The sequence below is a fragment of the Hyperolius riggenbachi genome, chromosome 10, assembly GCF_040937935.1.
Source record: "Hyperolius riggenbachi isolate aHypRig1 chromosome 10, aHypRig1.pri, whole genome shotgun sequence".
In the NCBI taxonomy this organism is placed as follows: domain Eukaryota; kingdom Metazoa; phylum Chordata; class Amphibia; order Anura; family Hyperoliidae; genus Hyperolius; species Hyperolius riggenbachi.
Genome location: NC_090655.1, coordinates 267,130,994 through 267,149,387, shown reverse-complemented (window position 1 = coordinate 267,149,387; position 18,394 = coordinate 267,130,994). Strand labels below are relative to the sequence as shown.

The window sequence follows — 18,394 nt, the reverse complement described above, 5'->3', positions numbered from 1 at the left end:
TTACCACAGGACAGGCTCCACTCAGAATAGGCCTCACCGTGGTTGATTACAGGAGTTGAGTACACCTGTTTAGCATCATATCCAGAGGGTGTCATCTTGCAAATCGGCATAAGAGTGCTGGCTGCATCAATTTGGTCTGCATGGCCGTCATCCCAGAAGGAAGCCTCCTCTGAAGATGGTACATAAAAAGAAACCTACAAACCGTTTGCTGAAGAAAAGCAGACTAAAGGGGCCCATACACTGGCCGATTTCAGCGATCGATCAGAAATCGATTCTATCGATCGATTTTGCGGCTGATTTTGATCGATTTGATCTTTCTGCTGGCAGCAGATTGATGGCCCATAGAGTGGCATTGGGTCTTAAGGCAGCCACACACTGGTCGATTGCCACCAGATTGACCAACAGACAGATCCCTCTCTGATCGAGTCTGATCAGAGGGATCTAATAGCTGCGCATACACTGCACACAGATTGTGAATCTATTTCAGCATGAAATCGATTCACAATCTGTGGAGCTGCCACCTGCCTCGCCACCTCTGCTCCCCCCACCAGCAGCCATACATTACCTGTTCCGCTGGCACAAATCCCCGGGTCCGTGCTAACACTGAATATTGCTGCGTCGGTGGTTGCCAAATCAAACGCCGCTAACAGTGCGCTCCCGACCCGCCGGCGATCAAGTGAAATTTTACGCCTGGACAGATCGACAGAATAGCAAAAACTCTGTATACAGAGGCGCCAGAGTAGAGTAAAACGTTTTAAAAACCGCTTAAAAGCAGAGGGGGGATGTTAAGGTGGACTCACCTCCCTCTTACAAAAAAAGAAAACTCACTTGAGTCTCGATAAAACAGAATTGACAACTCCACAAATGCAACACGTTTCGCGGGTGTGACCCCGCTTCCTCAGGCAAAATGGGAGCACAACTCAGTGGGTCAAGCAATAGGTTTGAGCGCCTCTGTCAATCGACAGAATAGATCGATTTGGGTTGGAAATCGGTCGATCGGTCCGTGTTTGCATAATCAATTTCACAGCAGATTCAATCACAGTGATCCAATCTGCTGTCTATCGGCGGGAAATCGAGCAAATGTATGGACACCTTAATGGTCCAATAATGCATTTAGATTGATTTCCAATATATTTCATTCAGAAATCTATTGGTAATCTGTACCTAGGGTGTGGCACACATCAGATCGATGCCTGTCAGATTCGACCTAACAGGCATCTGACAGAAATCTATCTGATGGTCGAATCTGCTGCAAATCTATAAGTGTATGGCCATCTTTAGAACATGGACTTCTGGAAATGTGTCATGTGGTCTGATGCGACCACATCAAAATAACCAATCAAGATAAACTGATATGATTCAGATGGTGTCAAGTGTGTGTGGCGGCCACCATCGACATCAGTGAATATAATGTGCTCACCAGATTCAATTGTTGATTTATTACAAACAGCCTGTGCGTTCTATATCCCTCCTTGGTTCTCACTGTGTCTGCTTCCCCCTCACAGGAATCTCCCCAGCGTCAGGATACTCCAGAGAAGTAATACACAGCAAAAAAGCGTACAGTGCAGTATCTTCTTGTTAGATAAAAACAAGGAACGCCAAGAGCCCCAATAGTGTAATATGTACTGGTAAATGGTTACTAGATAGAGTAAATATTAATACTCACAAACCAGGGTTACCATTAGGCAACCACTGTAAAGGCAGGTGGGAGATTTTCCTGACCCCACTCAGGAATAAGAAGTCGCTCTCTGTAGATGAGAAAAAGGGGGTTCAACCCTCCACCCAGGGTGGACTCAATATTATGCAGGAGAACAGAGGCGCCAAGAGGATAAAAGGAAGCTAAATGAGCTTAAAAACCAAATTCTTGGTAAATAGAGGAGGTAGTGGTGGACTTACCTCCTCCAAGTAGACACACAACGACGGTAGTAAACACAGTCAATATATTTTATTTATGAACTCCAAATATGCAACGCGTTTCGCAGGTTTGATCCCGCTTCATCAGGCAATAACAACGGAGCAATAGCATATGTGGTCAGTAGAAGAGCCAGGCACCTCTGTGACCTCTTCTTGTTAGATGTTCTCATCCATCCGTGGCATGTATAATGCTGGGATTACGCCATACAATTTTCTGTTAGATTTTTCTCTTATGCTGGGCATACACGGCTCGTTTGTGCGCTGGTATCGAGCCGCGGGCACCCCGGAATGATTCGCGCTCGTCCCTTATCTGCGCTTCGTTTTTTCCATTGTCCGCCCGCGGGGATCGAGCGCAGTATCGATCCGGCACGGTGATCGGACACGTCGGATATTATCAATCGAGCCATCAGCGGCTCGATTGATAATATAAAACGAGCCGTGTATGCCCAGCATAAGTTCAACATTTTAGAAATGTATCTATCTTACCATCTATCTGCCTAGCAATTAGGCATTGTTCTACTCAGCAGATGACCAGAAGACAATGCACCAGAGATAATGACCAATCTCTACAAAAAATAATCTAATTATGCATTCTAACAGAAAATCTAACAGAACAATCTAACAGAAAATTGTATGGTGTAATCCCAGCATAATGCTGGGCATACATGGTAAGTTTCTTGTTATCAATCGAGCCGCTAATGGCTCGATTGATAATATCCGATGTGTCCGATCACCGCGGTGGATCGATTCTGTGCTTGATCCCCACGGGCGGACAATAGAAAAAAACGAGCGGCTGATAAGAAGCGCACGCATGGACAAGCGGTGACGCGTCGGCATCAAGCCAGCGGCTCTATTCCAGCGCTAAAACTTACCGTGTATGCCCAGCATTACACTCGTAACTTGACCATCACCAATATTTGATAAATGCGCTTACCAAAAGCAATAGCTGCTCAACAACAAACCACAAAATGTGCCTATTTATATTCACTGGATCCAATCTAGCCCATCCAGTTCAGGGATACACGTGGATGAACTCCATCACAAGCATAGGTCCTAATAGACTAAAAACACACTCCCATAGTCTAATATTCTTAAATATAGTATAAAATACATAATAATCCACTCACATGTTCCAATAAAATATGTGCATATATAGTTAGAGTCAGCATCCTTATTTTCTAGCTAGAGCACTCCCTCCACGGGTTTGATCCTTTAGTGTGCATAAGACAACTTTATAGTTCTGGTCACAGTAGGGGCCGAGTGTTACTGGCCTGTAATAAGCTGATAATGGTCACTGTACATTACTGTACACAGATTGGTCACAGTAGTGGTGACTTAGTGTTACTGGCCTGTAATAAGCGGATAATAGTCGCTGTACATTACTGCACACAGATTGGTCACAGTAGGGGTGACTTAGTGTTACCAACCTGTAATAAGCTGATAATGGTGACTGTACATTACTGTACACAGATTGGTCACAGTAGGGGTGACTTAGTGTTACCTGCCTGTAATAAGCTGATAATGGTCACTGTACATTACTGTACACAGATTGGTCACAGTAGGGGTGACTTAAGGCCCTTACACACGTCGGATTTTCGTGAACGACGGGTCGTTTGAACGTCCCGTCGTTCGCCCGCTAAATCGGGCGTGTGTACAGAGTGTCGTTCGCGTGATAAGATTGAGTTTGAGCGATCCGACGTGTGTATGGGCCTTAAGTGTTACTGGCCTGTAATAAGCTGATAATGGTCACTGTACATTACTGCACACAGATTGGTCACAGTAGGGGTGACTTAGTGTAACCAGCCTGTAATAAGCTGATAATAGTCACTGTACATTACTGTACACAGATTGGTCACAGTAGGGGGTGACTTAGTGTTACCGGCCTGTAATAAGCTGATAATGGTCACTGTACATTACTGTACACAGATTGGGGATGCTATATCTTTAGGTAATGTTGGGGCTCTTTAGCATAGTGTCAGGTAGCGTGTGTACATAGCTGCAGTAGTGACAGTGGTGACAGGACATAAGGGGGGATATGTCTGGGGTCTCCCCTCCCTGCAGAGTTGCCATCATTAAGAGTTCTACAATTCGATCTGTGAAAGCTTCTGGGTCTGAGGTGTCCCCGCCCCCCATTGATCTCCTGTCCAATAGGAGCTGCAGTGTGCAGCAGTGTGGTTCCTCATTGGACAGAAGGATGGGAGGAGAGATATGGCTATACTGTATATAGAGGAGTATATATATATCTGTGTATTTTTATCCAGCAACAGAAGTATTAGTAGTTTGGGATCTCCATGACATAAATGGATAATTCCCCCACCTCACAGCTCCTATAATTTAGTGCTGTGTAACATCACAATATCTTTCTTTGTACAATTGAGAGCAAGAGAGAGATGAAGGGACATTACAAGGGGCATATGAGTGACACGAGGATACAGTGGTAATAAGAATGTGTAAGTGACACCACATTGCTCTACAAACATAGCACAGATTTCTTGCTATAAGTACATATACCATATTTCTCGGCATATAAGACGCAAGGAAAAACATTCTGGTACACCTAGTGCATCCAATCCATATTCCAGAAGCATCTTGTAGCTGCTGTTTCTCAATCATTATGTCCTCAATGTGTCCTCTTGTGCCCCCTTTTCTGTCCCCCATGTGTCTGCTTCTGTCTCTTATGTGTCCCCTTTTGTCCCCATGTGTCCCTTCTGTCCCCCATGTGTCCCCTTCTGTTCCCATGTCTCCTTCGCTCCCCCCTTGTTTTCTCCTTAGCTCCCCCTCCCCATTGTTACAAGCAGCGGCAGCACTGGCTCACCTAACCTATGAGAGCCTGGGGCAATCAGAGACCTCTCCTCACCCTCACTGCTCCTCAAGTGCCTGCTTCTGCTGATGACGCGATCAGCTGTCACTAGAGGAGCAGTAAGGGAGAGGAGAGGCCTCTCATCACCGCTGGCTCCGATTAATTAGATGAGCCATGCTGCCGCTGCTTGCAATTTCTTTAGGGGGAATGGAGGAGGCATACACAAGGGGGGAGCAGAGGAGACATGGGGATAGTATAGGGAGTCCCCTTTGGGTTGGCAGTTTGCATTGGTAAGTCAGGAATTTATATGCCTGTATTTGGCACAATGGCCCATATGCAATTCAATAAATTCACTATTTTCGTTTGAGTTTTCTCCTAGGTGAGCTGGAAAGTTATGTTAAGTAGAAGATGAAAAATTATCTCCTAGGAGAACAGTCAGGAGAAAATGGGAATTGCATATGAGCCAATGACTTTTTTCCCATTTTTGGGAAGAAAAAGTGCATCTTATATGCTGAAAATATGATAGGTTTGTTGTCACAGGAGTAACAAATTGCTTCCATTATGTAAAAAAGGGAAACCCAGAGCCCAATATAGTGTAGTAGGTATTGACAAATTGAGATAATGAAAGGAGTATAAATTTATACTCACAAATCAGGGTTACCTCCAGGCAACCACCGTACAAGCAGGTGAGGATATTCTCCTGTCCTCATTTAGGATTAAGAAGTTGCTCTCTGTAGATAGGAGAAAAAGGGCTATCCCCCTCCACCAAGGGTGGATAATAATTGCTACGTAGATAGGAACAGAGGCGCCAGGTGTTACCCGGACTGTATACTGTTGTGGGCTCCTATGTTTTATTGCCTGATGAAGCAGGTCTACGCCTGTGAAACGCATTGCAACCCCCTTGGCGTATACCAATAAATTCTTTTTATTTGAATAGACAGTTTCTTGTGTCTGCTTACAGGAGGTAAGTCCACCACTGCCTTCTAAGCAATTTTAAACTTTTTATCATTTTGATTTTATCCCATTGGCACCTCTGTTCTTATTTTTCTTTCTATGGCTGAAAGAGTATGCAATTGAAAGATTCGGTCTGGGTTGGGACTGGGTCGGACTATAGTGTTACCCTCACTGATAAGGAAATACAACCATATAACTCTTCCCTGGTAAAAAAAATGGCTTTTATTAGCAGGAAATAGATAAAAAGGTTCAATAGTTCATAGATTTTAGCTCTGGCATACTTCAATGTCATTGAGCAGCGAAAATAAAACAGTAAAAACTTAAACAGTAGATTTAAATATAAAATAAAACCATGGGATATCTAAAAAGTATTTTTTTAGGACCAGGAGGAGGATAGATACAATTGTTTATCTCATATGTTGTTTTTTTTTCACCTCGTGTTTCCTTTAAGTCTAAGGAGGGTCAATGAGATGCAAATAACACTGACTTTTATGCAAATTGTATGCAGATAATCTGGTTTGTCAGGAAATGCATTTGATTGTCCAATTTTGAAGATGCATATAATTTGCTTGAAAGACAAAGTTACTGTCATCTGATTGGCCACCTGTAATGAGCACAACCTTACAAAGTAGCAATGTTTGCTTGAGAAAAGACATCTGTCCATCAAGTTAAACAAGGTGAAAATCAATAAATAAGAAGTTAGGTACATTTCTGTCCTGTGCCCTCACATATTCCAATTGATCCAGGGAAAGGTAAAAATACAAATAAAAACCCTTAAAAGGCCCAACCACTTAAGGACCGGGGCTGTGCACTGTGATCTGTGCTGTGTGGGCTCTCCAGCCCGCAGCACAGATCGTGTTAAAGGCAGGGTGACTCCCCCCCCCCCCCCCCTTTTTTTTCCCCACTAGGGGGATGACCTGCTGGGGGGGTCTGATCTGCGCCGCGCTGTGTGGCCGAGCGGGGGGGGGGCTCCTCAAAGCCCCCCCGCAGCGATATTGCGCGCTCCCTCCCCTTACCTCCCTCTGGATCTGTGCGGCACAGGATGGCGATCTGTCCTGTACCGCCTCCAATAGGCTTTAGCCTATCAGACGGCGGCGATCCCCGGCCAATCGGAGGCCAGGGATCGCCGATCTCCTTTACGACGCTGCTGCGTTAGCTGGTCGCTAAAGGTAAAAGATCCTTCCCGACTCCAGGTGGCAGTCCGATAAATCCTTTGATCAACTCTCCAAGGAATTGCCTGGTAATTATTGCCATGGATGCCCTTCAATGCAAGTAAAGCATCCAAGCCTCCTTTAAATGCACAGATAGAATTGGCCTTAACTATGTCCTGTGGTTATACATTCCACATTTGAATCACTCTTAAGGTAGCCATACACTGGTCGATTTGCCATCAGATTCGACCAACAGATAGATCCCTCTCTGATCGAATCTGATCAGAGAGGGATCGTATGGCTACCTTTACTGCAAACAGATTGTGAACCGATTTCAGCCTGAAACCGTTCACAATCTGTTGTGGTGGTGGTGGCGCTGCTGCCGCCGCTGCTCTCCTGCCCCCCCCCCCACCGCATACATTACCTGCTCCGCCGGCGCGACTACCCCCGGTCACCGCTGCTCCGTCTCCGCTCTGGTCTCCAGGTCCGGCATGCTTTACTTCTTCCTGCCCGGCTGGAATTTTAAACAGTAGAGCGCCCTCTACTGTTTAAACTTCCTGCCGGGCTAGAAGAAGTGAAGCATGCCGGGCCCGGAGACCAGACCAGCGCGGAGACGGAGCAGCGCTGACCTGGGGCAGTCGTGCCGGCGGAGCAGGTAATGTATGCGGGCTCTATTGCGTCGGTCGTCGGGTACTCGAACGCCGCTAGCGATGCGCTTCCTACCCGCGGGCGATCGACAGTAATTTTCCGCACGGAGCAATTGACGGGATCGGACGAAATGGATCGAAATTCGGCGTGTTGCGGGAACGATGTGACGGCAGATTCGATCCCAGTGATCTAATCTGCTGTCGATCTGGCGGAAATCGGCCTAGTGTATGCCCAGCTTTACTGTAAGGAACCCCTTCCTAAGTAGATGGCAAAACCTTTTTTTTTTCCCTGGAGCACATGTCCATGTTTTTTATTGTATTGCCCTCTGATGTATTCATTATAATTATTGACTTATAAAGCACCAACGTACTACGTGGTGTTGTAGAGAGTAAGAAACAAACCCTGGCGTGCATAATAATACAGGTACTGGCAGTCTCAAAATATAGACAGTGGTACATAATACTGAATTGGTAGACACAGTGACAAATGTGACACGATAAACAAAATGTATAGCAAGTTCTAAGACACACAAGAGTGAGAGGGCCCTGCCCTTGTGAGCTTACAATCTAAAGGAAAAGAGAGGAAACAAGAGGTGGGGTAATATACAGTATAATACTAGAGGCAGTGTGTCTGAGCAAAACTTGGCAAGAGGTTGAAGGGCAATGGTCTGTTAGGGCTGGTTCACACTACAAGAGCTTTTCTAAGCGCTTTGTGATGTGAAAAGCTCTTGCTAATGTTATCCTATGTGAGTGTTCACACTGGAGCGATGTGATTTTGTAAAAATCCTCCATAGCATTGCATTAGCTAGAGCTTTTAAAATCTCTAGCATTTAAAAAGCTCTCGTAGTTTGAATCCGCCCTTGGAGTGTATGCGTGTCGGAAAAACTGAGTTGTAATATTTCAAAGATTGGAGAGCGATGGATATGTTTTGAAAGAAAATTCCAGAGCAGTGTTGAAGCACGTGAGAAATCTTGTATACATGAATGCGAGGAGATGATTCTAGAGAGGACAGAAGAAGGTCATGTGCAGATCTAAGATTGCAGCACAGAGGGGACAATGAAGGCAGAGGGGAGTAAAGGTGACACATAGGGGTACATTGAAGGCACAGAGGACGTACAGGGGACAGAGATGCCACAGTGTTCCGGATTCAGGTTAAGAGCGAACCTACAGTTTGTTTACCGGAGACTACCTGTGTAGAGCAGTAGAGGTCTGTCCAGAACAAGCAGCTGGCGGGGCGGCTGGTGAAAGGGCATTACCCAAAACAGTGGGCTGTGTTTTCCATACAGCGTCTGTTTAATATGCACTTTAGGTGGTAATTGTTTTTATGTAACAAAGAAATAAAGATATTGCTTTTATTGGAGAATCGTACTGGATAAATGTCTGCTTTTGCACTATTGGAGCCCTGTGGTACCAGGGCTGAATCCTTCCCCCACGCTGCAAATTTCCTTGTGTGTCCCACCCACTTCTTGTATATTTCCTGTTTATACTTGTCAGTGTCAGGCTATGATTAAACACACATCACTGTGTGAGATGCGTCAGCCATTTCCTGTGGGAGGGGTTATAAACATATGTATTTCCTGTTTGTACATGTCAGTGTCATGCTATGACTAAACACACCACGCTGTGTGAGACGCGTCAGCTATTTCCTGTGTGGGGCGGGGGGGGGGGGGGGGGGAGTTATAAACGTGTATGTATGTATTTCCTGTTTGTACATGTCCGTGTCAGGCTATGACTAAACATACCACACTGTGTGAGATGCGTCAGCCATTTCCTGTGGGAGGGGTTATAAACGTGTATGTATTTCCTGTTTGTATATGTCAGGGTCAGGCTATGGCTAAACACACATCACTGTGAGAGACGCGTCAGACATTTCTGTCTGTCCTGCTTTGACCATTTCATAAAGCGAGGAGTTTTATTGGAGCCATCGATGTGTTGTGGATTTGCTTCTACAGTTTGTGCAGATTACCAAGAGGAAAGGCTCTTTTTCCAGCACCATTGTGTTTGAATGGGGGTAGGAGTGGTGCTACCTTGCTTTACACTTAGGTTGCTCAATTACCAGCTGATGCTATGGTAAGTCAATTTTACTAGCTAAGTTTACTGGTTTAACTAGTCCACAGTATGTTTTATGTTAATGATGTAGAAAACAACACAATTATGTGTCGTCATTAAGGCCTAGAATAAGTGCCTTCTCTTCTCTTAGGATATTTGCTCCCTATTTCCACCCCTAGGAAGGTGCTTCCTGCATTTGTTCTATGACAAGCCTTGTGGACCCTCATGCATTGAACTTTGCTGGAGTAGTATTACATGTCAGCCCCCTCTAGTGGTGGAAATAGGGAGTATTAAATCCCAAGAGAAGCAGCAGCACTGATTTTACATATAGACACCATGTGGCCACCAGGCCTTACTGACCACATGGATCTGTCTTCCTTTCTACACCCTTACCTTAAAACACACTGCTGACTATTCCAGCCGGATTCTCTGCTCTGCATGGCCTGACCTATATTCATCATGGGATATTATGTTAGTGGCTTGTATAATTAGCTGCTGCAGCAGGACTGGTAATTCCATTAGGAATAGCAGCCGTGCTGTTTGGCCTCACTCTCTGTGACCTCCCCACGCTGTAATCTTGGATTGCAGGTTACTATGACAGTAAAGCACTTTCTCCAACTAGAGCAGATATAGCCACGCCCCCTTGTCATAGCCTCTGAAGAAGCGATTGTGTGTGAAACTGCCATCAGGCTCCCAGCAACCAGCACCCACCATTATCCACCCCCGCACCGATACGTGTTAAAGAGGAGCTGTTAGGTATAAGGTCTCAGAGAAAATAAACACATATATCAGTAGCTAAAGATTGGCTGTACTTACATTACATATGCATTTCACTGTCCACGTTTGTACTTCACAGAATTTGTATATAGTATATGCAGAGATTGATGCTCCTGACAGCTCATGGCAGGTTCCATGTTTGTCTGTCTCCTATGAAGCCAAATGTGTCGTCATGTCCTGCCTGCTTCCTGATCACAGAAAAGCTCGTACTGAATAACACTAGTGTGCAGTGAATAATAATTAGCCATGTGGCTAGGAACAATAGCGGACTCCTGCAGTGTACTCTGCCCGGAGATTTTTCAGTGCTGTGCGCTGGACTGAGTTAGAAGCTGCTGAAACTTGATCCTGTAACTTCTCCTTAGCAGCCGAGGGGAGGGCCCCAGAATGCTTTGCAGTATGGTATGCGGCTTGCGTCCTCTTGGGTCTAACAGCTTTGCTGATAAGCACACATCAAATGTAAGAGAGATTTTTATCTTCACTATTGCCTTTTTGGCTTCCGTCTAAACTGTTTAACACAGGAGAATAGAGGTTTAAATTAGCTTCTGCAGCCTGACAGTTACTCTTCAAGTCTCTTCTTATGGACTGTGAGGTGATGATGTAACACGCAGCCTACTTGTCTGCACATTGCCAAATAAAGGAAGTTGTACAGCAGTGCCGACCATCCTCTTTCCTTTCATCCCTAATGATAATTATTCCTCCCCTCAGAATTCTCTAACAGGAAGTGATGATGTTTCTCTATTTGCAGTGCGGAGTCCCGGCATCAGGAACCTCTCAGAGACTCGTCTCTCTGTATCCACAGACTGTACAACGGATGATGATGACATTGGACAAGAGTTTCCTGCAGATGTCCTGGTTACCCCGAATTTTCCCCCAGACTCCCATCATCTGTCTAATCCTGAGGGGCCTCATACCCAGCACAGCTCTCCCCCTGCTGGAGGGTCTTATCCCTGTTCCACATGTGGGAAATGTTTTTTATGGAAATCAAGTCTTGTCACACATGAGAGATTACACACTGGTGAGAAACCCTATTCATGTGCTGAGTGTGGGAAATGTTTTGTTCAGAAATCGGAACTGATCAGACATGAGAGATCTCACACTGGTGAGAAGCCCTTTTCATGCGCTGAATGTGGGAAATGTTTTGTGGTGAAAACAAGTCTTGTCAGACATCAGGAATCTCACAATAGAGGGAAGCCATATTCATGTGCTGAGTGTGGGAAATGTTTTGTGGTGAAAACAAGTCTTGTCAAACATGAGTTATCTCACACTGGTGTAAAGCCTTATTCATGTGCTGAGTGTGGGAAATGTTTTGTATGGAAATCTGCTCTTGTCATACATGAGAGACTACACACTGGCGAGAAACCATATTCATGTGCTGAGTGTGGGAAATGTTTTGCACAGAAAATAGAGCTTATCAGACATGAAAGATCTCACACTGGTGAGAAGCCCTATTCTTGTGCTGAGTGTGGGAAATGTTTTGTTTTGAAAACAAGTCTTGTCAGACATCAGGAATCTCACAATAGAGGGAAGCCATATTCATGTGCTGAGTGTGGGAAATGTTTTGTGGTGAAAACAAGTCTTGTCAAACATGAGCTATCTCACACTGGTGTAAAGCCCTATTCATGTGCTGAGTGTGGGAAGTGTTTTGTGTGGAAATCGGCTCTTGTCATACATGAGAGATTACACACTGGTGAGAAGCCATATTCATGTGCTGACTGTGGGAAATGTTTTGCACAGAAAGTAGAGCTTGTTAGACATGAAATATCTCACACTGGAGAAAAGCCCTATTCATGTACTGAGTGTGGGAAACGTTTTGTAGAGAAATCTCTTCTTTTTGGACATAAGAGATCTCACACTGGTGAGAAGCCCTATTCATGTGCTGAGTGTGGGAAATGTTTTGTATGGAAATCCTCTTTCGTTATGCACGAGAGAACTCACACTCGTGGTAGGCCTTAGTCTCTGTTCTCACACTGATCTCACATTAGTGAGAAGCTATACTCATGTGCTGAGTGTGGGAATGGTTTTGGTTGTTAATCAGACCATGTCAAACATGAGAGATTTCACACTAGTGAGAAGCCCTATTTATGTCCTGAGTGTTAGAAATGTTTTGGGTGTAAAATCACTTCTTGTCAGACATTTGTGTTGAGTGTGGGAAATGTCTTGTATATTAGTGTTCTTCTCCAATGTCCTTTTGTTTCATGTTAGATGCACACAGCAGCATATTAACACAGAATCAAGAGGTCTCTTTAAAGCACTGGTTGAACAAATACTCTTCCCCCCCCCCCTAAAAAAAAAAAAAAAACTTCTGAGAAGAAGCTATTTATATGACTAAAATTGGAGGGCATCCTCCAGCTTCCTCAGGTTTGTAGGTAGCAGTGCCTCTAGGTAAGTGTAGCACGGCTTGGAGCACCAATTGCTCTTGCAATCTCCCACCTCCCTTTTCAAGAGAGTGACCTAACCCTCATGGAAGGAGATCCACTCCGTCTGGTGATTGCATCCACCACACCCAAGCCCATCACCATGTTTGCCGCTCTGCCACCCAGTTTTATCCATATCCATCTTTTATTCCTTCATTTTGTCTTATTGTTCAGATATGTAGTACTTTACTATAAGAGGTTCCTAGTCATTTCTGTTTGTTATTTCCTTTCTGGAGGATCTGCAGGTATTCTAGACTTCCACCACAATTTATTTTTTTTGTTGGGAGCTGAATGTATCAGATTTTACATCACACTGATGTGGCTGCTGTGCGCAATTCAGAGTCAGAATTTAACCCATTAAAGTAAAAATAAAATTGTGAGACTCCAGGAAAGTTCTACATAACACTCTTATTTACCTTCTGTGAGCTGCAAATGTGGGAATATTAGAAGCTCCCATTTATCCAGACTGAACTGAGGAAAGCAGATTTCCCTCTCTCTCTGTCTTTGTTTTATATTCAGGAAACATGAAGAGATTTGAGCTGAATAAACAAAGTCCAGTAAGATAAGAAATTAAGGATTTTTCTTCTAGCAATGTTAAATGACAATCGAGGTGACGTAACATGTTGAGAAATACATGTGTACATACAATGCTGAGCGCAGAAATGACTATTCTGTGTTCCTTTTTCTTTCTTTCTCTAAACAACAGGTATGCAAGTGACAGTTTCTGTCTGAGTTGAGACTGGGTCGGACTATAGCATAACCCTCACTGATAAGTAATTATAGCCATAAATCACTTTCTTGTCAGTAAATGGCTTCTGAGAGCAGGAAAGAGATAGAAAGGGTTAATAGTTCATAGATTTAAGCTCTGGCATACTACAATAAAGGTGTCATTGAGCAGAGAACAGTAAAAATGTAACAACTAGAAATAAAAAAAATTAAACTGAGATATCTAAAAAAAAAGTTATTTGTAGGAGAAGGAGACTAGATACAATCATTTTATCTCATCACTTTATTTTCACATTGGATAGCCTTTAAGCTGGATACACACAGGACTGATATTCAGAGAGATTGGATCACTGTGACTGTGACGGGATCTTCCAGGGATCACCTGATTTCTCTACATAATTTCAAGGATAACATTATAGATCTACATTCTTATGACCTCAAAGAGGAAGATTGATTTTTTTTTTACTTGATAAATAATATTATAAATATGATGGCAGCAATAGATAAGGTATTAGGAGTCTGATATATTCCCAGCTCATATTAAACTGACCAGCACAAATAATGCAGATACACCCCAATGCCTCAGTGCTGCACCCCACATGTAAATTAGGAGATGATTGGATACAGGTGTTTGGGCTGGAGGTGAGATGCAGGAATTCTGGGGTGGAGAGGGGGACAGGTTATTGTTATGTGTTACAATCACTGCTATAGACAGCCCAATACCTCAGTGCTGTACCCCAGATGTAAATTAGAAGGATATTATTGGATACAGGTGTTTGGGCTGGAGGGGAGTTACAGGAATTCTGGGGTGGAGAGGGGACAGGTTATAGTTATATGTGTTACAATCACTGCTATAGACAAATGTGGGAAGCTGTTGCTGGAAACGATTCTGTGTTATGTAATAAAATTACTCCTATTGGAATGGGAATCTGATGCATCTCCAAGTATCTCTCCTGTGATTAAAGCTGCTAATAATAAAGTTATTTCTCTGGATAATGTGCGACGTCAGACAGTGTGACGTGTTTTTTTCCTCTACATGTGATGTAAGATGTACTGTTACCTGCATCAATAATATTGACTGTAATAAATAAATAAAGTTGTTATAATGAATGAGACCATTCTAATCTCAGTGTTTATAGCCAGAGCTCTCTGTAACATTGCAGGTCTGCAGTCTGTCACTGGTGAGGGTCAATGAGATGCAAGTTGAGATTTAAAATGGACCAATCAAATAATGTTAGGGTTGGATATGATTGGTCAATTTTCAAGATGCATGCATTTGCATAATTCTGCATCAACTTGGAATTTGCATCTCATATACCATCCCTGTCACCTATGGCAGGGGTCCCCAAGGACCTATTTCCAGTGTGAATTTTTCCTGGGGGGCGGGGCTGGGTGTAGAGTGGGGGAGGTATGATAGTGTGAGAGTAAGCTTATGGAAGGTGACAGCAGGATATGGTTTAAATTGAAACCAATATTTTTGAGTATCCATTATCTATATTAAAGACAAAGACAAACCCTTATATAGCGCTTTTCTCCTGGCAGACTCGACGCCAGAGCTGCAGCCACTAGGATGCGCTCTATAGGCAGTAGCAGTGTTAGGGAGACTTGCCTAAGGTCTCCTACTGAATAGGTGCTGGCTTACTGAACAGGCAGAGCCGAGATTCGAACCCTGGTCTCCTGTGTCAGGCAAAAGCCCTTAACCATTACACTATCCAGCCACTGCTTAAGGATTTGTAGCCAGGCATGTGTTCAACAGTTGTCAAGAGAAAAATTAGACAAGACAAATAACATTTATATTGCGCTTTTCTCCTGGCAGACTCAAAGCGCCAGAGCTGCAGCCACTAGGGCACACTCTATAGGCAGTAGCAGGAAGACTTGCCTAAGGTCTCCTACTGAATAGGTGCTGGCTTACTAAACAGACAGAGACGAGATTCGAACCCAGGTCTCCTGTGTCAGAGGCAGAGCCCTTAACCATTACACTATGCAGCCATATTAGTAGTGGCATTCTGTGAAACCCCTCTGATTTTGCTGCCGAGCATGTGTACATAAAGGCAACATTATCAGAGGACAGAAAGGAACAGGAGAGCTGCAATAGTATATTAACATTTATTGAACTAATCAAGAAAAAAACATATGCACTTAGGGCTGGTTCACACTGCAGGACCTTTTTCTAAGCGCTTGTGATTTAAAAAGCTCTTGCTAATGTAATGCTATGAGTTTGTTCTCACTGAAGCAATGTGATTTTATAAAAATCACCAATAGCATTACAATAGTAAGAACCTTTCACATCTCTAGCACTAAAAAAAGAAAAAGCTTTTGCAGTGTGAACTAGGCCTTACAATTTGTGAAGTTAACTATCACATAAAGACTCTTAGACTAACATGCAATTTTTAAATCTATAAATTGTAAGTATTGTTATGTTTTTTTTATTAGTTCAATAAAAGTTAATGCAACATTGGAGCACTCCTGTTCCTTTCTGTTCCAACGCCCTGACAACCCACGGTTTAAAAAGCAGCACCTGGGCATTGAATTTAGTTCAAATGTGTTTTCAGAGTTTCTCTTGCAGTGCTGCGGTCCGCAGGCCTGGCCTCTCATCTCACTATTTCCTTCATCCAGACCAGTGTGCAAAGCATCATTTGGTTGCACTGTCCTCCTTTTACAGCCATCCACTGTTGTGCACGTACCTTGTATGTCTCCCAATTGAGCGTCAGCATGGAAGCTAAAGCAGTACAGAGCAGATGGCTGTATAAGAAGGACAGCGCCACCTGGTGGTGCTCTGCTGAACGCTGATCTGTATAAAAGAAACAGAGTGAGATGAGAGGCTTGGCTCATGGACCAGCTGAAGAGGCCGGGCTCATGAACCAGCTGAAAACAGCCCACAGACTGGTAGTGAGCCGTGGACCGGGGTTTGGGGACCCCTGACCTTTTGGTGTATAAAGGCATAAGCTGGAGCACATGCCGCCCCCATGGAGGTACCCCTCACCTGCTGGTAAAAGGATCTTTGTATAATAAACAGTTCTACTCCAACACAAGCTGCATAATGTCACATATGAAGTCATTGTGTACATCCCAACCAGGGAATGCTTCAATCAGGAAAACACTGTCTAATACTTCTGTGCAAATAAATCTTTCATACGGTGAGTCCTACACTAACCTCCTGCTCTTCCTCATTCTCCAACTCCTCCCCCTTCTTCCTCTTGTTCTGTGTGGCTGCCATTTAACCTTGTCAGTAGCAGCTGCAGAAACTGGCTGAAGCAGAGTAGAGTCAGTGTGTGGAAGCTGGTGGTGGTACCACATCGAATAATAAGAATCAAAACTTATTACTGCAGCAGGAGGAATCCTCCTCACTATTCTTTTTCCTTTTTATCTTCTTCATCTTCTTTTTCTTCTCTTTGGTATGTAAGTTGGTATAAGCTCACTCATTTCTTGAATTCTTCTTATTCTAAATGTTAGCCTTCTCTGTGGCATATAGCATTAGCAGCAGAATAATTAGCTAGTAGCAGAGTAGGCTATGGAACCTGGCGTTGGTACCACAGCAATAATAATAAAAAAAGATTAGGAATTGGTGGCTGCAGAGTAGGCCATGGAACCTGGCAGTAGCACCACAGCAATAATTACATCAAATTGTAACAGCAGAAGGAGGAGGAATTGGTGTCAGCAGCATAGGCCATAGACCCTGGTGGTGGGAACACAGATAGCAGGAGGGCAATGCAGCAGGAGGAAGAGTACGATGCGGCAGCAGTGCAGGCCCTGGCCACTGGCAGTGAAAGCACAGCTCTAAATAAACACAACAGTAACACCAGGTGGTTCCAGGCAGCAGTCTTGAAGCCCACATTGCGTCCAATACACAATTGGGACTGCACAGTTTTAGCCCAGGCACCTCAATTTTTTTCAACACCAGAGCTATTTTGGACACAATAGCAACAACAGTAGCGTGTGGCAGCAGCGTAGGCTATGGACCCTGGCAGTGGGAACACAGATAGCAAAAGGGTAATGCAGTGGGAGGAGTAGCGTGTGGCAGCAGCATAGGCCGTGGCCCCTGGCGGTGGGAACACAGCTGTAAATAAACACAACAATAACACAAGGAGGTCCCAGGCAGCAGTCGTGAAAGCCCACGTTGTGTCCGATACACAACTGGGATGACAGTTTTCCTCACAGGCAGACACCTCAATTCTTTTTTTTTTTTTTCCCTTTTACAACAGCAGAGCTGGAGGAGGAGGAGTGTGTGGCAGCAGCATAGGCCGTGGACCCTGGTGGTTGGAGCACAACAGGAATAAAGCAAAACAATAACAAAGGAGGTTCTGGAAAGTGGTTGTGCAGCCTCAGCTGAAACAGCAGAACAGAAACACCAGAGCTATTGTAGTAACACAATAGCAACAGCAGTAGTGTGTGGCAGGCTGCATTGTAGGCTGTGTACCCTGGCAGTGGGATCACAGCTAGCTAAAGTGAAATACTGCAGTAGCAGGTGGAATATCATGTGGCAGCAGCATGGGCCACGGACTCTGGCGGTGGGAACACAGCTGTTAATAAACAGGACAATAACACCATGAAGTTCTGGGAAACGGTTGTGCAGCCCGCAATTGGACCCTCCCCACAATTCACACTGCACAGTTTTCATTCCAGACACCTCCATTTTTTTTTTTAAGAAACTCCAGAGCTATTGCAGTTACACAATAGCAACATCAGTAGTGTGTGGCAGGCAGTATAGTAGACTATGTACCCTGGCAGTGGGAACAAAGCTATCAGGAGTGAAACACAGCAGCAGCAGGGTTCTCAAACTTTGCACAGTTGGTCACTGGGATTAATATTCAGAAAAGTGGGCGGAGCCTACAAAAGCCAATCAAAATTCACATATTGATTTTTGAGGGGAATATTTCATTGCTGCCATTCTTGCACTGGTAATGGCTCAAGCCTAAAGCCTGGTACAGTTGGTCATTAGGTGACTGGTGTTCAAAGGTGGAG

The 18,394-nt window shown here is 44.2% G+C and overlaps 1 protein-coding gene across 1 annotated transcript in view; it reads left to right on the top strand.

Annotated features, from left to right (window-relative positions):
- Positions 1-18,394, top strand: part of LOC137537170 (zinc finger protein 27-like) — a 66,199-nt gene that overhangs the window by 23,548 nt on the left and 24,257 nt on the right. Inside the window, exons 7-8 of the mRNA XM_068259290.1 lie at positions 11,038-12,244; positions 12,359-12,384. Coding sequence (XP_068115391.1) covers positions 11,038-12,244; positions 12,359-12,384 — 1,233 coding nt within the window. The remainder of the gene's footprint in view (positions 1-11,037; positions 12,245-12,358; positions 12,385-18,394) is intronic.